General features: G+C 39.1%; 1 protein-coding gene across 2 annotated transcripts in view; it reads right to left on the bottom strand.

Moving 5' to 3' along the window:
• The window catches only part of NBR1 (NBR1 autophagy cargo receptor), a 357,560-nt gene that overhangs the window by 295,294 nt on the left and 40,704 nt on the right, over positions 1-21,562 (bottom strand). For both annotated transcript variants that reach the window (XM_053699587.1, XM_053699588.1), the window contains exon 6: positions 14,413-14,631. In XM_053699587.1, coding sequence (XP_053555562.1) covers positions 14,413-14,631 — 219 coding nt within the window. The remainder of the gene's footprint in view (positions 1-14,412; positions 14,632-21,562) is intronic.

Here is a 21,562-nt window from a genome sequence, read left to right as displayed (position 1 = left end):
TTAGGGCAGTCAGGGGGAGATAGCTGGGCGGCGCAGGTGGGGTGTAGGTTAGCTCTGACGCAGGTGTAGGCAGTAAGTGGGAGGTAGCGAGGCGGTACAGGGGGAGTGTAAATTAGATGTGACGTTCAGGTGGAGTTAGTGGGAGTATGTTGCACTTTGATTCGGACACAGACACCAGATTGATATGTTCAAATTAGCGAAGTGCAGGTTGCGAGGACAGTAGCGGCCATGCTCGTCTCACCAACTACCAGCTGGAAAGGCAACATTGCCTGAGGTAGTTAGAGTGAGTGTAGTAAAACTTAGGTCCCACAGGAATTATTTGTAGTGTGCCTACACGGAAGCTATTTTTAGTTTCAGTGAGCACACTGTCTGCACTGTGTTGGCTCACTTCAAATAGCAAACCCCAAGTCCCTCCTGCCGTAGCAAAATGCTGTTAAGTGTAGATGTCCGCGATGCGGGTGGTGAGGTCACGCTCCCATTGACTTCTATGGGAGAGACATCGCCACTCGCTGGTACTGCTCATGCCCCACCCCTTTATTTTGAAAATCTCAACAGACTGCAAAGCCAACAAGGCCAGTAAAAGGCAATTTCTCGTCGTTGTGTCGATTGTATTGAATATTGGGGCCTTAGAGAGAACAATGTTACTTATCTCTCCTACCTCTGCTGGCTTTGATTACACAGCTTTATTAAAGCCTATGCTTAAAGGGATATTATACACTAGATTTTTCTTTGCATAAATGTTTTGTAGATAATCTATTTAAATAGCCTATACAGGTTTATAGTTTTGCTTCTTTTTAAATAACATTGTGCTGATTTTCAGACTCCTAACCAAGTCCCAAAGTTTTAAGAGTATACTGACTTATACCTACTCCAGCTTGCTCCTGTTTGTGTAAAGGGTCTTTTCATATGCAGAGGAAGGGGGGGGGGGGTCTGCTTTCACTGGGTGTTCCAGTCAACCTAATTAAAAAAGAGCTAAGTAAGTTTTTTAAAGGTTTGATACTGGATTTTTAGATCAGCATCTGTGCATATTATTCTTTATAGTAGTGTCTATTACATGCAGTTATATGAAAATTGGTATATACTGTCCCTTTAACTACAGTATAAAAACCATTAATAGGTAGGGGGTATCACAAATAAAATCAGCTATTTCAATGCTGAATTAAAAGGTAAATTATCTATTTGTAAACACTTTAATACACTACAGCAGGTCATTAGGAACAAATTAAAGGGAAGGAAAACTTAGGGTACACAAAATAAAGGGGGGGTTAATGAAAACTGTGACACTATAGTCAGCAAATGCTATTTAAGCAATTCTTTTTATGTATTAAAATATTGCAGCTGAAGATTTTAAAATTGATAGATTTTGTTTTCATTCCATGAACTGTGTAATACAGGGGTGTCCAATAGGTAGATCAGGATTTACCAGTAGATCCAAAGACTCTGCTGGTAGATCGCGGCTGATGTGATCAAAATTATGTGGTCAAGTTACGCAATCTCAACACTGGGAAGTGAGTAGAGTATAGTTGCTAGGGATACCGCTTTATCTACAGCAGTGCGTGAAGGTGCAGGTCATTAAACGGTCTGATGGTCGGACACGAAAGGTGCTACAGGATTGGATCTTGAGGGACTTTGATTTCAACCAATCAATGTAGATGATGTTTCAAAGACAACACAATTGGCCTATCAAAAGCATGGTTGAGTGAGTACTCTTCAAATGGATAGGGTGATATAGTATAGTTAGGAGGTTAAGCGTCAATGGATAGAAAAAGTAAAAGGCCGAGGCTGCTGTGCTATGCTAAAGGAATAAGTCTGACGCCTGGCAAATTAAAGTGTTAACCCGGTAAAAAAATGGTCTGCATGGCGCACTATTGAAATTTGTGTAAGCCTCACAGGGTCATATCAGGCCAAGCCAGCGGCGCAAAGTAAAAGGGGGTCAGTGGCAGTAATTTGAAAGCAGTGTTTTGTAACATGGCACAAGGTGTTGCTCCTGTTAACCTGAATTAAAGTCAGTGCTACTTTTGTCAGGGTTAACCCCTTAATGACCGCAGCACTTTTCCATTTTCTGTCCGTTTGGGACCAAGGCTATTTTTACATTTCTGCTGTGTTTGTGTTTAGCTGTAATTTTCCTCTTATTCATTTACTGTACCCACACATATTATATACAGTTTTTCTCGCCATTAAATGGACTTTCTAAAGATACCATTGTTTTCATCATATCTTATAATTTACTATAAAAAAAAATAAATAAAATATGAGGAAAAATTTGAAAAAAAAAAACACACTTTTTCTAACTTTGACCCTCAAAATCTCCTACACTTCTACAACCACCAAAAAACTCCCATGCTAAATAGTTTCTAAATTTTGTCCTGAGTTTAGAAATACTCAATGTTTACATGTTCTTTGCTTTTTTTGCAAGTTATTGGGCAATAAGTACAAGTAGCACTTTGCTATTTCCAAACAATTTTTTTTTCAAAATTAGCGATAAGTACATTGGAACACTAATATCTGTCAGGAATCCCTGATTAACCCTTCACATATATATATATATTTTAAAAGAACAGAACCTAAGGTATTAAACATGGGGTATTTTGACTCTTTCCATGCAACTATTTTACCACTAATCTATGCCAAAGTTTGAAGAAAAGAAAAAAAGTGATGATTTTTTGACAAAATAGCAATTCAAGAATACATTTACTGATAATGTTAAGGGTTACGGACAAATAACACCCCAATATGTCTTCAGCAGCATCTCCTGAGTACAGTGATACCACCCATGTATAGGTCTGTTGGGTTCTCTGGGGGCTAAAAGCCCTTATTTTTAGAGAGCGCATTCCAGTTTTTCAACTTGGAATTTTCACATCGGTCATCATGCACCCATGTCCTATTTGGGACATTTCTGAAGCTGGCCAATGTAATTTACCCCCATCAAACCATATATTTTTGAAAAGTAGACACCCTAGGGTATTTCAAATGCTGGTATTATAACACTTTCCATGCACTAATTCAACCACCAGTCTTTGTCAAACTTTTGGGTAGTCATTTTTTTGTGTTATTTTTCACACACATTGTACTTTAGGCATGAATTCTCAGTTCCTGTTATGTGTTACTGCCAAAAAACACCTCAATATGTGTTCACCAACATCTCCTGAGTACAGTGATACCACCTATGCATAAGTTTCTTGGCTTGTTCGGGGGGTGTAATGCCAAATGTCCGACATGCGTTTGTGATTTTTTTTTCACATTTAACATATTTTCTTTGTCTATTGTCTTTTTGGGGGTATTTTAACATACACCAATTTATTTGTTTCCATGAATGTGCATATTTTTTAAAAGTTGACACCCCAAGGTATTGTATATATGGTGTGCTTTGATGCATTTGAAGCAACTGTTTTAGCCAAAAAAATTGGAGAAAGTGTATGGTGGTAATTTTTCAATTTTCATTTTTACACACACATTGCTTTTTGACTATGATTTAGGAGAGACTGTTGTAAGTTAGTGTAAAAAAATACTTCTTGTTGTTTTCTGCTAGGCACCCTGAGTACACCTATGCCCCCCATGCATAGGTTTGCCAGGATTTTGGGAAGGTTATGTTACAATTTTATGACTTGTGATTTTAGTTATTAAAAGTGAGAGTATTTCTTCTGATAGGCCTATCTTTAGTTTGGGGCCTATTGTATACCCCAGTTTTATTTATTGCCATGAAAACAGAATTTATGCTTACCTGATAAATTACTTTCTCCAACGGTGTGTCCGGTCCACGGCGTCATCCTTACTTGTGGGATATTCTCTTCCCCAACAGGAAATGGCAAAGAGCCCAGCAAAGCTGGTCACATGATCCCTCCTAGGCTCCGCCTTCCCCAGTCATTCGACCGACGTAAAGGAGGAATATGCATAGGAGAAATCATATGATACCGTGGTGACTGTAGTTAGAGAAAATAATTCATCAGACCTGATTAAAAAACCAGGGCGGGCCGTGGACCGGACACACCGTTGGAGAAAGTAATTTATCAGGTAAGCATAAATTCTGTTTTCTCCAACATAGGTGTGTCCGGTCCACGGCGTCATCCTTACTTGTGGGAACCAATACCAAAGCTTTAGGACAAGGATGATGGGAGGGAGCAAATCAGGTCACCTAGATGGAAGGCACCACGGCTTGCAAAACCTTTCTCCCAAAAATAGCCTCAGAAGAAGCAAAAGTATCAAATTTGTAAAATTTGGTAAAAGTGTGCAGTGAAGACCAAGTCGCTGCCTTACAAATCTGATCAACAGAAGCCTCGTTCTTGAAGGCCCATGTGGAAGCCACAGCCCTAGTGGAATGAGCTGTGATTCTTTCAGGAGGCTGCCGTCCGGCAGTCTCATAAGCCAATCGGATGATGCTTTTAAGCCAAAAAGAGAGAGAGGTAGAAGTTGCTTTTTGACCTCTCCTTTTACCAGAATAAACAACAAACAAGGAAGATGTTTGTCTGAAATCCTTTGTAGCCTCTAAATAGAATTTTAGAGCACGAACTACATCCAAATTGTGCATCAAACGTTCCTTCTTTGAAACTGGATTCGGACACAAAGAAGGCACAACTATCTCCTGGTTAATATTTTTGTTAGAAACAACTTTCGGAAGAAAACCAGGTTTAGTACGCAAAACCACCTTATCTGCATGGAACACCAGATAAGGAGGGGAACACTGCAGAGCAGATAACTCTGAAACTCTTCTAGCAGAAGAAATTGCAACCAAAAACAAAACTTTCCAAGATAATAACTTAATATCTACGGAATGTAAGGGTTCAAACGGAACCCCTTGAAGAACTGAAAGAACTAAATTGAGACTCCAAGGAGGAGTCAAAGGTTTGTAAACAGGCTTGATTCTAACCAGAGCCTGAACAAAAGCTTGAACATCTGGCACAGCCGCCAGCTTTTTGTGAAGTAAAACAGATAAAGCAGAAATCTGTCCCTTCAAAGAACTTGCAGATAATCCTTTCTCCAAACCCTCTTGTAGAAAGGATAGAATCTTAGGAATTTTCATCTTGTTCCATGGGAATCCTTTCGATTCGCACCAACAGATATATTTTTTCCATACTTTATGGTAAATTTTTCTAGTTACAGGCTTTCTAGCCTGAATAAGAGTATCAATGACAGAATCTGAGAACCCACGCTTTGATAAAATCAAGCGTTCAATCTCCAAGCAGTCAGTTGGAGTGAGGCCAGATTCGGATGTTCGAACGGACCTTGAACAAGAAGGTCCCGTCTCAAAGGTAGCTTCCATGGTGGAGCCGATGACATATTCACCAGGTCTGCATACCAAGTTCTGCGTGGCCACGCAGGAGCTATCAAGATCAGCGAAGCCCTCTCCTGATTGATCCTGGCTACCAGCCTGGGAATGAGAGGAAACGGTGGGAATACATAAGCTAGGTTGAAGGTCCAGGGCGCTACTAGTGCATCTACTAGAGTCGCCTTGGGATCCCTGGATCTGGACCCGTAGCAAGGAACCTTGAAGTTCTGACGAGACGCCATCAGATCCATGTCTGGAATGCCCCATAATTGAGTTATGTGGGCAAAGATTTCCGGATGGAGTTCCCACTCCCCCGGATGAAATGTCTGACGACTCAGAAAATCCGCTTCCCAATTTTCCACTCCTGGGATGTGGATTGCAGACAAGTGGCAGGAGTGAATCTCCGCCCATTGAATTACTTTGGTGACTTCTTCCATCGCCAGGGAACTCCTTGTTCCCCCCTGATGGTTGATATATGCAACAGTCGTCATGTTGTCTGATTGAAACCTTATGAATTTGGCCTTTGCTAGTTGAGGCCAAGCCTTGAGAGCATTGAATATCGCTCTCAGTTCCAGAATGTTTATCGGGAGAAGAGTTTCCAGACCGCGCCCCAGCCCACCAGATTGGCGTCGGTCGTGACAATGACCCACTCTGGTCTGCGGAAGCTCATCCCTTGAGACAGGTTGTCCAGGGTCAGCCACCAACGGAGTGAATCTCTGGTCCTCTGATCTACTTGGATCGTCGGGGACAAGTCTGTATAATCCCCATTCCACTGTCTGAGCATGCACAGTTGTAATGGTCTTAGATGAATTCGCGCAAAAGGAACTATGTCCATTGCCGCAACCATCAAACCTATTACTTCCATGCACTGCGCTATGGAAGGAAGAAGAACAGAATGAAGTACTTGACAAGAGCTTAGAAGTTTTGATTTTCTGGCCTCTGTCAGAAAAATCTTCATTTCTAAGGAGTCTATTATTGTTCCCAAGAAGGGAACTCTTGTTGACGGGAATAGAGAACTTTTTTCTACGTTCACTTTCCACCCGTGAGATCTGAGAAAGGCTAGGACAATGTCCGTATGAGCCTTTGCTTGTGGCAGAGACGACGCTTGAATCAGTATGTCGTCCAAGTAAGGTACTACTGCAATGCCCCTTGGCCTTAGCACCGCTAGAAGGGACCCTAGTACCTTTGTGAAAATTCTTGGAGCAGTGGCTAATCCGAATGGAAGTGCCACAAACTGGTAATGCTTGTCCAAAAAGGCGAACCTTAGGAACCGATGATGTTCCTTGTGGATAGGAATATGTAGATACGCATCCTTTAAATCCACTGTGGTCATGAATTGACCTTCCTGGATGGTAGGAAGAATTGTCCGAATGGTTTCCATTTTGAACGATGGAACCCTGAGAAATTTGTTTAGGATCTTGAGATCCAAAATTGGCCTGAATGTTCCCTCTTTTTTGGGAACTATGAACAGATTGGAGTAAAACCCCATCCCTTGTTCTCCTAATGGAACAGGATGAATTACTCCCATTTTTAACAGGTCTTCTACACAATGTAAGAATGCCTGTCTTTTTATTTGGTCTGAAGACAATTGAGACCTGTGGAACCTTCCCCTTGGGGGGTAGTTCCTTGAATTCCAGGAGATAACCTTGAGAAACTATTTCTAGCGCCCAAGGATCCTGAACATCTCTTGCCCAAGCCTGAGCAAAGAGAGAGAGTCTGCCCCCCACCAGATCCGGTCCCAGATCGGGGGCCAGCATCTCATGCTGTCTTAGTAGCGGTAGCAGGCTTCTTGGCCTGCTTACCTTTGTTCCAGCCTTGCATCGGTCTCCAGGCTGGCTTGGTTTGAGAAGAATTACCCTCTTGCTTAGAGGATGTAGAATTTGAGGCTGGTCCGTTTCTGCGAAAGGGACGAAAATTTGTTTTATTTTTAGCCTTAAAAGACCTATCCTGAGGAAGGGCGTGGCCCTTTCCCCCAGTGATGTCTGAAATAATCTCTTTCAAGTCAGGGCCAAACAGCGTTTTCCCCTTGAAAGGGATGTTAAGCAATTTGTTCTTGGAGGACACATCCGCTGACCAAGACTTTAGCCAAAGCGCTCTGCGCGCCACAATAGCAAAACCTGAATTTTTCGCCGCTAATCTAGCTAATTGCAAAGTGGCGTCTAAGGTAAAAGAGTTAGCCAATTTAAGTGCTTGAACTCTGTCCATAACCTCCTCATAAGAAGATGCTTTATTGAGCGACTTTTCTAGTTCTTCGAACCAGAAACACGCTGCTGTAGTGACAGGAACAATGCATGAAATTGGTTGTAGAAGGTAACCTTGCTGAACAAACATCTTTTTAAGCAAACCCTCTAATTTTTTATCCATAGGATCTTTGAAAGCACAACTATCTTCTATAGGGATAGTGGTGCGTTTGTTTAGAGTAGAAACCGCCCCCTCGACCTTGGGGACTGTCTGCCATAAGTCCTTCCTGGGGTCGACCATAGGAAATAATTTCTTAAATATAGGGGGAGGGACAAAAGGTATGCCGGGCCTTTCCCATTCTTTATTTACAATGTCCGCCACCCGCTTGGGTATAGGAAAAGCTTCGGGGGGCACCGGGACCTCTAGGAACTTGTCCATCTTACATAATTTCTCTGGAATGACCAAATTGTCACAATCATCCAGAGTAGATAACACCTCCTTAAGCAGAGCGCGGAGATGTTCCAATTTAAATTTGAATGTAATAACGTCAGGTTCAGCTTGTTGAGAAATTTTTCCTGAATCTGAAATTTCTCCCTCAGACAAAACCTCCCTGGCCCCTTCAGACTGGTGTAAGGGCATGTCAGAACCATTATCATCAGCGTCCTCATGCTCTTCAGTATCTAAAACAGAGCAGTCGCGCTTTCGCTGATAAGTGGGCATTTTGGCTAAAATGTTTTTAATAGAATTATCCATTACAGCCGTTAATTGTTGCATAGTAAGGAGGATTGGCGCACTAGATGAACTAGGGACCTCCTGAGTGGGCAAGACTGGTGTAGACATAGAAGGAGATGATGCAGTACCATGCTTACTCCCCTCACTTAAGGAATCATTTTGGGCAACATTATTATCAGTGGCATCATTGTCCCTACTTTGTTTGTCACATTCATCACATATATTTAAATGGAGAGGAACCTTGGCTTCCGAACATACAGAACATCGTCTATCTGATGGTTCAGACATGTTAATAGGCAAAAACTTGATAACAAAAGCACAAAAAACGTTTTAAAATAAAACCGTTACTGTCACTTTAAATTTTAAACTGAACACACTTTATTACTGAATATGTGAAAAAGTATGAAGGAATTGTTCAAAATTCACCAAAATTTCACCACAGTGTCTTGAAGCCTTAAAAGTATTGCACACCAAATTTGAAAGCTTTAACTCTTAAAATAACGGAACCGGAGCCGTTTTTACATTCAACCCCTATACAGTCCCTGGTATCTGCTTTGCTGAGACCCAACCAAGCCCAGAGGGGAATACGATACCAAATGACGCCTTCAATAAGCTTTTTCAGTGGATCTGAGCTCCTCACACATGCATCTGCATGCCTTGCTTCTCAAAAACAACTGCGCATTAGTGGCGCGAAAATGAGGCTCTGCCTATGACTAGAAAAGGCCCCCAGTGAAAAAGGTGTCCAATACAGTGCCTGCCGTTTTTTTAACAGAATTCCCAAGATTAAAATAACTCTTCAAAGTTATAAACCATTAAATATGCTTATAAAGTAATCGTTTTAGCCCAGAAAAATGTCTACCAGTCTTTAAAGCCCTTGTGAAGCCCTTTATTCTTATATTTAAAACTAAGAAAATGGCTTACCGGATCCCATAGGGAAAATGACAGCTTCCAGCATTACCAAGTCTTGTTAGAAATGTGTCATACCTCAAGCAGCAAAAGTCTGCTCACTGTTTCCCCCAACTGAAGTTAATTCATCTCAACAGTCCTGTGTGGAAACAGCCATCGATTTTAGTAACGGTTGCTAAAATCATTTTCCTCTTACAAACAGAAATCTTCATCTCTTTTCTGTTTCAGAGTAAATAGTACATACCAGCACTATTTTAAAATAACAAACTCTTGATTGAAGAATAAAAACTACAGTTAAACACCAAAAAAATCTTAGCCATCTCCGTGGAGATGTTGCCTGTGCAACGGCAAAGAGAATGACTGGGGAAGGCGGAGCCTAGGAGGGATCATGTGACCAGCTTTGCTGGGCTCTTTGCCATTTCCTGTTGGGGAAGAGAATATCCCACAAGTAAGGATGACGCCGTGGACCGGACACACCTATGTTGGAGAAAGTGTAAATTTTTGAAATGTTGACACCCCAAGGTATTGTATATGGTGTGCTTTGATGCCTTTGAAGCAACCGTTTTAGCCAAAAAAATTGGAGTTTTGGTATAAAAAAAATAAAAAAAAGACAGCCCGATTTTAGAAAAAAAATATATTAGTGAAATGTAAAAATCTGGCACATTAAAAGTAAAAAAATAACAAAAAATTTAACAATAAACATAACCAAAAAAAATAAAATGAGTAGCCCCAACTCTGCTCTCTCCCATCACCGCCCGGGGAGCAGGTGCATCATGGTACAAAATCCCCGAAATGATCTGGAGCTGAAACTGTAAAAACGTATGTTTCATTCCAGGGTTTGCTTTTTTGAACAACAAAAAAGCGTTGTGGGTTGCAATCTGCATTAGGTATATTGCAACCTTTTTGTACCAGGCCCTTGTCTTCCGCATAATTAGGTAGGGCTGCAGCAGCTGATCAGCCAGATCAACCCCACCCATATGCCGGTTATAAGATTTGATGCACACTGGCTTCCTTATGATCTCAGCTCTGCCACGTACAGAGACCGCCACCGTCCTCTCTGTGTGGATGGTGGTAAGAAGGTATTGTCTCTGTACTTAAGTGCCAACAGCTCCTCTTGGCGCAGAGATGAGGTCCCCCCCCTTCGTAGCCGGGTGCGTACAAGTTGTCCTGGAAAACCTGTGCGGTTCTTTTTAATAGTACCGCAAGCTACTGTATCAAAGCAATACAGTAGCTTGAACAAAAGGACACTTGTATAATAATTGTCTAAGTACAAGTGATACCCTTTGTTCATTAGGGGTAATATCAGGTTCCAGACAATCTTGCCAGTGGTTCCCATATGTTCTGGGCAACCTGGAGGGTCAAGGTGGCTATCCTTTCCCTCATACACCCGGAAGGCCTGAGTATACCCAGTCTCGCTCTCGCAGAGCTTATACACCTTTACTCCATATCTGGAGCGCTTGGAAGGAATATACTGCTTGAATCCCAGCCTTCCCTTATACTTCATCAGGGATTCATCAACGCATATATTCCTTCCAGGTGTATAAGCCTCTGCAAACCTGGCAGAAAAGTGGGTAATCAGGGGGCGGATTTTATACAGCCTGTCAAATTGGGGATGCTTCCTAGGGGGGCACAGGCTGTTGTCGCTGAAGTGCATGAAATGAAGAATCATTTCATACCTCTGCCTCGACATACTCTGGGAGAAAATGGGGGTAGAGCAGATGGGGCTACTGCTCCAGTAGGAGCGAACGGAGGGTTTCTTTATGATGCCCATCAGCATAGCCAATGCCCAGAATTTTTTAAATTCTGGCACATTGATGGGGGCCCATTGCTGCTTTGCCAAATATGTTTCAGGCTTTGCAGCACGGTACTGATGGGCATATAAATTAGTTTGGGCGACAATGTTCCCCAATACATCATCGCCCAGAAACACCTCCAGAAACTGTTGGGGGCTAAAACCTGCCACATCTATATTTATGCCAGCATTTGCTGTGAAGGGTGGGATATCTGGCCTCTGGAGATGAGGCGTTACCCACTCTTCAGCGGCAATGGCAGCAACACGCCTCCTCCTAGCAGGGTGGCTGGCAGCCACAGATACATCACTATCAGTTGAGACTGCATCTAATGATGTATCTGAGCATATGGCATGGTCAAAATTGGGGTCTGAGTCAGACATAGAGGCATCTGACTCTGATGCAAGGATGGCATATGCCTCCTCAGCACTATATGTTTTCTGTGACATTATTGTATCTGTCACAGAAAAATTAAATTAATTAACTAAATGGCCTTTGGGGTTTTTTTTAAAAAAAAAGTACAGCTATGCTAATGCCAGTGATTTATAGCGATCACTGGCAAGCTAGGGGTTAAATACTCTTTAAATTAAATTAGCCAAATGGCTCTGAAAGGAGCCTTTGGGTTTTTAAAAAATTACAACAACAAAAATTAACCCCTAAAAAATGCACAGACAGCAAAAAAGTGCAGCTATGCTACTGCCAGTGATTTATAGTGATCACTGGCAAGCTAGGGGTTAATGGCTCTGAAAAGAGCCTTTGGATTTTAAAATTTTTAACAAATAAAAGAAATAAATCTCTCTCTGCTAAATACAGGTCTCTCTCTCTCTCCAACAAAAAGTGAGGAGAGGGAGGGAGATCCACACTGATCAAAGTCAATATTTACAAATGGGAGATTTTATTATTTATTTATTTTTTGTGTGGGAAGGCTCAGATTGGGTGACCCTAGCTTGCCCCTATGATGAGGCAGGCTAGGGACACCCCCAGTGGCCCCATAATGCACTGGGTATCGCCATTTTGGAAGCCTCGTGGGGGAGGGGGGGCTATATAGGGGCTTTTTATTTATTTATTACGTTTTTTTATGTGTTTTTTTTTTTTATATATAGCCTAAGTACCTCGACCCACCGAGGCACTTAGCACACTAGCAGAGCATCCGTGTCCAAGCGTGTCCGATCGCTTCTGATGCTCTGCTGCACTGCCGGGCTCCACGTGGAGCAAAACCGGAAGTGATCACTCAAGGGGGAGTGATCAATCCGGTCCCGGCACTCCGGAACAGTACTGCAGGGATGCCTGGACATCGAGGCATCCCTGCAGTACTGTAAGAGTGACATGATACAGATATACCACATGCAATTTTAAACAACTTTCTAATTTACTCCCATTATCAATTTTTCCTCATTCTCTTCGTATCTTTTGAGAAAGCAGGAATGTAAGCTTAGGAGCAACACCATTTTTAGTGGGTAGATCTCGTTGAGTTGGTCATTTGAAAAGTAGATCCCAACACAAAAAAGTGTGGGCACCCCTGGTGTAAAACAACCTCTATGTTCCTTCCAAATGGGTCACTATTTTTCTAGGCTGCCTGATCATCTGTACAACATGAGAACACACATCACGGGTTGCAACAGTAGCAGCTGAGCACAGTATATTGCGTATACCAGACATTACGGTAATGTAACAGTACAAGCTGTGCACAGTGTACTCCAGGCATCACGGGTTGTAACAGTACCAGCTGTGCGCAGTATACTGTACACCGGGCATCACAGGCTGTAACACTACCAGCTGTACATAGTAAACTGTGTATGCCAGACATCACGGGCTATAACAGCAGCAGCTGAGCACAGTATACCAGACATCACGGGCTGCAACAGTACCAGCTATGCACAATGTACTCCAGGTATCACAGGCTGCATCAGTGCCAGCTATGCGCAGTACAATGTACACCCGGCATTACGGGCTGCATCAGTGCCAGCTGTGCGCAGTACACTGTATAGTTCAGCCTAGGAACCTTGGGTATACTTATGTTCAGAAAGGCCCGAAATTGAAGACTTTATACATTATCTTACTTAGAAGAGAGCACTGCCACCAAATTAGGAAGTATGTAGCCATTTCCCCACAATGCCTCTAACATATAAGGAGAGTTAACTCTTACAATCTTAGAAAGCTAATGTGGATTTGATAGTGTTATCATAAGGTCATATGCAAGCAATACAACCTTTTGTGAGGTGCCATGCATGTGTAAACCACAAATCTCTGGCTCAAGATTATGAACTATTGCCAATGGTTCCATAAGAAGGATAAACAAAAAAAGAGGAGAAAGTGAGTATCCCTCTAAGGTTCCATTAGTGATCTGAAAGAAAGAGGAGCAAAAGCCCATCCTTCTCTACCGTGCATGGAGTTGCAAGAACACAGATTTGAATACTGTACCCTCTACCCAAACTCTCACTCCCTCTTTAAACAATCCACCATTTCCCACGAAATCCTACTACACATTTTATTTCACTCAACTTTATTAACAGAGGTTGAGATTGATGATCAATCAGCTCCTATTGCACTTCTAACAATTATTTAAATGGGACATAAAAGTTGCTAATGTAGGCATTTTTAGGTCCCTCTAACTAGCATATTATTGTGGTGGTTTACCAATTAATGGCAAACATGCTCTTGTGAAGGATTACTAATTAATTTCTGATCTTTTATATAGATTTCTAGAGAGTAAGAAATGAAAGGCAAGACCAATGAAAATGTAAGCACTAGAGATACTAATTAACTATACCATTGCAAAACATATTAGCTAACTGAATAATATCTATAACCTTTATGATTACATCATACAGTAACCTAACAAGCAATACCACATATTTACACACGAAAGAAGTACTCACTGCTCAGCAACACTATATGTTAATATTTAATCTTTACAGTGTCCTATCCCAACTTATCAGAACAACTGATAAGGGATCATGTAAAACAAAGTGACAAACAACTGCATAAAAAGGGAAGGTGAAATGATTTGAATGTTCTAACCAGTGCGGCGGAAGACACAGCTTTATAAAAAAAAAAAAAAAAAAGCTAAATATTTGAGGCCCAGTATTACCCCCAGGGGGAAGGATCAAATACTGTTTGAGGGTTTACAGCCTGAGAGAAACAACTACTTGCTGCATGCGTTTCTCAGAACTGCACCCTTTACAACCACCATCACTTTATCTTTAGATCTGTAAGATCAAGTCTTTCAAAATGACAGTTAAAATACCACTAAAGCAAGACTCTTATACAAATAGATACATGAATAGAAAAAGAAAACCTATGAAACATATCACATAATGTATATAAGTAAGTTAGAGTGTGTAAATCTAGATAATACCATTAGATCAATACAAACACATTTGTTCAAAGAAGGTCACCTATAGTACAACAAACTCTGTGACCCAAGGTGGTGTAAACGCATAAGTTTCAGTAACATTTTTTTCTTAGTTTATATTAAACTTCCAAATATTTTAAATATGCAAAATACATTTGACATAGATTGTGCTCTTGTAAAATTACCTTGCTGTTAGAGATTTCTAGCTTTGGCATCTCCTGCCCCACTGCCCGTGCCAACGAAGAGTAATGCCCTAAAGGCCTCTTGCCACTTCTTGCAGGTGGGGGGCTACTCTGTTCAGCTGTATTTTGTAACAGGTCTTGACAAGGAAGATCAGGGGTCTGGTGCTGTATAGTTTTCTCATAAACATTCATTTGCAGGATGCCTCCTTGCTTAACCCCAATCTGAAGGAAAGAAGTCAGATTAAATATTAGCATAGAAGCCCATCAATAAATGCAACAAAAGTATGCTTTTACTAAAATCAACAAACAAATGATCACGCTTTCATTTCACTTAATTCCAACAACATTATTGTTGAATTATTTTATATTCCCTACAGGATTCCTGTTACTAGTTTAAAAGGGACAGTAAATTCAAAATTAAACTTTCATGATTAAGACATAACATTCAATTTTAAACAACTTTCCAATTTACTTCAATTACCAAATTTGCATTGCTCTATTGGTATCCTTTGTTGAAGGCTTAACCTAGACAGGCTGATAGGAGCTTAGAAGCATACATACACCTGTATATAGCAGCCTATGACAGCCGTGTTTGCAACATTGTTAACATAGTTACAAACACTGCTGTCATATGGCTTAAGATATGGGCACACTGCTGAGTTTGACTAGGGTTACTCTTTAACAAAGAATACTAAGAGAACCAGGGTCGATAAAATCAATTACTTTTAAATCAACCAAATCTTTTTATTTATTTTTATCATATTATTTTTTTCTTAAACAAACTGCTTTTTTAGAGAAAAAAAAAAATCTACCTAAAGATAGTTTCTATTTAAGATACATTATAATCTAAAGGTTAGTCATCCTGATATATAGATTAGCTTTTAATTATATAGCAAGATGCTGTATATTCATGGCTGCAATCTTTATTTATTTTTTGGTAAATTAATTCCATTAAATCCTTTCACAATGTCAATGCTCTTTTAGAGGTTTCTGTCAGATCTAGAAGATATCACATATTATATTATTGGTTTTGTAGTTCTCAAAACTGTGATTTTGTGGCTGCAGAAATAACATGCCCATTCTTCACAGCAAAAATGTCATAAAATGAACATACAGAGTTGAAAAATATACCATAAAAAGGACATAATCATGAAAGAAAAAACATTTGGGTTTCCGATAAAACATACAACAAATTGCATGTTTCTTCCGAATCATGAAATTTAACTTTTTACTTTACTGTCATGGCTCCCCTGCAAACCTGTGTACACCGAATCAACCCCTTACTAGGTTTCAAGAAGCTCACTGAATAGAAGATTGTTTAGAGTGGAATAGATTTGCCAAGGACCTAAGTGTGAGGAGGGAGGGGCAAGCATTATAAATTAAATATAATGTTATTGTTTAAGTTAAATAAAAAACATCTATTAACATTGCTATTATTAAGGTAATGTTATTTTTTCTTTAGTTAAGTTAAACTATTTAAATTGTTATCATTAAGATAATTATTATTTTTCTCCTTTCAATAAAGTACAGCTGAAAAGTTGATCAAATATGAATGATTAACCTATTATACCGGAGAAATGTCACAACCCAATAATGTAACTAATTTCAATGATCTATCTATAATAACCAAATCAGTAATGGTCTAAAATAACCGGGAAAATAATCTGAATTTGTATTATTCTTAAAATGAAAACAATGATTTAAATCAGTCTTACAGACTAGTGTGATTTAAATCAAATCCACCCTGAAGAGAACTAAGCAATACTGATCAGAGAAGTACATTGGAAAGTTGTTTAAAATGACATGCTCTATCTAATCAATTTAAGTAGAATTTTTACTTTACTGCCCGTTTAAACCGATACTTTCAATGCTATTTTGTTTCCTTGGGATACATCTTTCTAAAATAAATATCACAGCATCAGCCACACAATCTTATACTTCATATTTTGATTTTCAACTATATAAACTCTCTATAAAAATCGATTATATAATGGATTCATTTGTCATATGGCAATGGAAGAAATAATGTTGTAGAATAATATAATTAGAAATTAACCAAATGTAAGACATTTCTATATCTTGGCTCACATCCATGGTTAATACTTACCAGGTGAGAAACCCCCTCTCTAAGGGTGTGGACAAAACTACCCACTCCCCCATTTACGTGCTTAAAGGTAACGCCTCTTTCTCCTACCCTTCCTACTCCTTAAGATGTCCAGGGACATATTTTGGCCTAGGCAAACAGGGCATTGTTTGCCTAGGGTGGCAGATCAGAATGGGGGGGATTAGATTAGGTGGAATTAGTTTTAAAATTTGTAAACATTTTTTCCTGTAATTTAGTGGGGGGGTTTTCTTCGTAAATTTAGTTTATTTAATTTAATTGTAATTAATTGTAGGTAGATTAGGTAATTAATTTAATTATAGAGTAGTGTTAGGTGTAATTGTAACTTAGGTTAGGGTTTATTTTACAGGTCAATTTATATTTATTTTAGCTAGGTAGTTATTAAATCGTTAATAACGATTTAATAACTATTGTACCTAGTTAAAATAAATACAAAGTTGCCTGTAAAATAAATAAATCCTAAAATAGCTATAATGTAACTATTAATTATATTGTAGCTATATTAGGGTTTATTTTATAGGTAAGTATTTAGTTTTAAATAGGAATAATGTAGTTAATGATGGTAATTTTATTTATTTAAATTATATTTGTTAGGGGGGGGGTTACGGTTAGGGTTAGACTTAGGTTTAGGGGTTAATACATTTAATATAGTAGCGGCGACGTTGGGGTCGGCAGATTGGGGTTAATAAATGTAGGTAGGTGTCGGCGATGTTAGGAACGGCAGATTAGGGGTTAATAAAATTTAACTAGTGTTTGCGAGGCGGGAGTGCGGTGGTTTAGGGGTTAATACATTTATTAAAGTGGCGGTGATGTCAAGTCGGCAGATAAGGGGTTAATAAATATAATGTAGGTGTCAGCGATGTTAGGGGCAGCAGATTAGGGGTTCATAGGTATAATGTAGGTGGCGGCGATGTCTGGTCGGCAGATTAGGGGTTAAAAAAAATTAGTTTAGTGTTTGCGATGTGGGGGGGCCTCTGTTTAGGGGTTAATAGGTAGTTTATGGGTGTTAGTGTACTTTTTAGCACTTTAGTTAAGAGCTTTATGTTCCGGCATTAGCCCATAAAACTCTTAACTACTGGCTTTTATATGCAGTAGGAGTCTGGACAGGAGAGGGTCTACCGCTCACTTCTTCCAATACCAGCGTTAGGCAAATCCCATTAAAAAGATAGGATACGCAATTGATGTAAGGGGATTTGCGGTAGCCTCGAGTCGCGGAAGAAAACTGAGCGGTACACCTGTACCTGCAGGACTCGTAATACCAGCGGGCATTAAAAAGCAGCATTGGGATCTCTCAACGCTGCTTTTTAAGGCTAACGCAAGAGTCGTGATCTAGCTGAGTGTATCCAGACACAATATAGTTCAGCACAACAGATGTCATCATACATTTAGAATTACCCCTTTGGAACATATCACTCACACTGTGGGTACTAATAGGTATGTGCGTTTACACCATAGGGAAACTTTTTGAATATTTAGGTTGCAATCTTTGTTCCCCTCTGGCTTGAACAAACTTATAGATTTGGCAGCTTTCTAAGTATATTGTGGGTTTGGTATTTGTAGATAAGGATATATGAGTTTTTCATATCAATTTTTCGAATACACGTTAAGGTGGGGATAATTATGTCACATGTGTTTAAAAAACAAGGATATTTATTTCACCACCTAGGTACAATCTATATCATATGTGGGTACATATAGTTAGTTATATCCTTAACAAATTTGATTTTTGGTGTTTATTATTGTATTGTTGAATTAGGCATTTATTTGGGACTATGATCCAGGATTGTCAGCTTTAGTTAGTTTAAACAATATTAGTAAGTTTTTTTATATGATAATTTGGACATTGTAGCATACACATTTAGATATTTTAGACTATATTTGACACTGGGTTGGGGAATAGACATGTCAACATTATGTTGACCGACCTATTATACACTTGCACATGCATATAGTGTATTTTTTCCTATTCATAGGTCAATTCGTATCAGTACACTGAAGGTTAGTTATTTTTTACTTATATTCACTAATTTTATGGACTATGTTTTTATATAAATATATATTTTTCCTTTATAACATAGATTTTCAGATTATAGGCTAATATAATAATAAAATAATATAATACTAATATATATTGTTTTTGTGGGGGACTATAATTCGCTTACATATCATCACATACTATACACATGTTAAAATATTAGGTAATAGTCATAATTATTTTTACATTTCAGGTTTTGATTAGTTCACCATTTTTGTAGATTAACTATCACACATCCCTACCATTTTTCTCTTTTATACCCATATTATATATGACAAGTTAGGTGAACGACAATATGGTCACGTATAGGTATTTCATTTTTAGTGTCGCCTATATTTATACTGACACTCGTAGTTCCGCTTATTTGTGGAGATAGGCGTTAACTAGTTATATCGATTACGAGTGTTCTCATCCTACCGTGTTTGTGTGGTAATTTACTATGTGTAGCATTGTTCTGACAAATCGAAGCGTTGGTGGTTGTGAAAGAACTCATTAGGCTAGATTAAACGAAGTATGTATAATCGGACAGAACGTGATAAATGTTGCATAGATAGATCAGCTAGCGTGTATTGATTAAGGTAGGGAACGGCTACAGATGCTCATAAATTCCCATCACGGGAGAAAGGGCCTATCATGTGAGTACTGCTATGACTCACAGTGACCGCAACCAATGACGACGATCTGGTTGATAGAAGGGCCTTTTAGAAGGCACACCCCCCCCCCCATGTGATAGGACAGATGTAATGCCATACTTAGTGTGTTGTTGGGATAGGTTGAATATAGGATACACGGAAGTTGGTGTTTAACCTCGTATACATGTGATGCACGATCACTCATAAAACGGATCTATACAACATATTCTTTTCTCACAAGGATTAAACAAGTATATAACCTCCTCACACCTAATCTCCTGACACCGCTAACAAATTAAGGTAGAATTCGTTCCTATACCTAAGATAAAGGAAGGGTTGAAACATGTGTGCAAACAAAGTGATCTAGCAAATATGGAAGGAGAGATATAGCTGTCCATTATATATATATATATGTATAAGAAGAGGATTACTATAATGGGTACATGAATTTTAAGGAAATAGGGTGTGTGTATATATATATATATATATATATATATATATATATATATAATTAATGTTAATTAAATGTGTTTTATCCCCATTTGCGATATTGTTACTGTTGTATGTTTCTTTTTAGGCCAATATTGTCAGATGAATAAATTGTGTAACGTCGCATTGATATACTAGATAGGTATACATTTATATGTTTATCTTATATGTGATTCCAAATAGGTATATAGGTGGATATGATTCATTGGAGAACATGCCCCAAATAGGGTGGGGGTTGATTGAGAACTATGAGTGACGATAGCTCATTTGTGCAGGTGAACCTATGCGCATGCGCTCTGAACAGCATTAGACACTAAATAGGGTTTAAAAGTTGTGACATTTTTAATGATGTATACACCTGATGAAACGGCCAGTATGACCGTGAAACGCATTGTGTGATACTATACAATTTTAAATAAAAGTCTGTATATCTTTTAAGACTTTTGGATCACAACTTTTTATCAGCTACTTTTCTCCCCCCACATTCCGTTTTTCACTATTGTGAATTCACTTGATATTGGGCCTTATCCAGAGGAATATATTGCCTCCATCTTGTGCAGATAATGGGTTTGGCGCTGACAAAATCCTCTCCGAACCTGTGAAAATCGACGGCTAGTGTGATTAAGTTGCTGAGGGGATAGCTATCTGGACAGCTACTAAAGGTCTAGCAGGCGTTTGTGGCATTTCTCAAGTGCCTTATACTTTGTGAGTATAATATTTACTGCGTGTGTGTAGACCAAGTACGACTAATTGTGCACTATTGTGGCACCTTCTATTCCACTTCCTTTTTAAATTGTGACCTCGTCACAAACAATTTTCTTGGCATAAACAGAGATTCTGCCATCTCTGTATATGGGCCTTGAATATATTTATATAAAGTAATCATGTCACCTCTCAAGCGCCTTTTTTCTAAAGAAAACAGACCCAGTTTAGCTAGCCTCTCCTCATAGCTTAAATTCTCCATTCCCCTTATTAGTTTTGTGGCCCTTCTCTGAACTTTTTCTAGTTCTGCAGTATCTTTTTTTTTTGCGATCGGTCCCCAGAAATGCACTCCATACTCAAGGTGAGGTCTTACCAGGGATTTATATAGTGACAAAAGTATTCCTTTCCTCCCTTGAATCAATGACTCTTAATACACGCTAGTATCTTATTAGCCTTTGAAGCCACTGCCCTGCATTGTGCACCCACCTTTAGCTTGTTATCAATTACTACTCCCAAATTCCTTTCTTCCTCTGTTTAGCTAAGTCTTGTCCTATTTAAATAATAAATTGCCTGCTTATTTTTACTTCCAAAATGTAGAACCTTGCATTTTCCCATTTTAAATCTCATTTTCCATTTACCTGCCATACTTTTGCAGATCCCTTTTTAACGAAAGTTCATCCTGCTCTGACCTAATGACCTTACTTAACTTGTAGTATCATCTACAAAAATAGAGATGTTGCTATTTAATCCCTGCTCCAAGTCATTTATAAAAATATTAAAAAGAACAGGACCCAGTACAGATCCCTGGGGGACTCCACTGATTACATTTGTCCAATCTGAGTATGATCCATTCACTACTACTTGTTGCTCCCTATCTTTTATCCAGTTATTTATCCATGAGCTAACATTTTCAGCTATTCCCAGTCCCTTAATTTTGTGCAATAATCTCTCATGTGGCACTGTATCAAACACCTTTGCAAAATCTAAGTATATCACATCAACTGATTCCCCTTTATCTATATTTTTACTTACTTCCTCATAGAATCTAATTAGATTAGTTTGACATAATCTATTTCTAATTTGAACTCTCAGCTTTACGCCAATCCTGGGGGACCATGCCTGAGGTCAACGAGTCTTAAAAAAAATAAGGAGTAGAGGTTTGTCTATAACAGT

Source organism: Bombina bombina, chromosome 1 (genome assembly GCF_027579735.1).
Source record: "Bombina bombina isolate aBomBom1 chromosome 1, aBomBom1.pri, whole genome shotgun sequence".
Classification (NCBI taxonomy): domain Eukaryota; kingdom Metazoa; phylum Chordata; class Amphibia; order Anura; family Bombinatoridae; genus Bombina; species Bombina bombina.
Note: the sequence above shows the minus strand (reverse complement) of the source record. Positions and strands in the feature narration are given on the sequence as shown.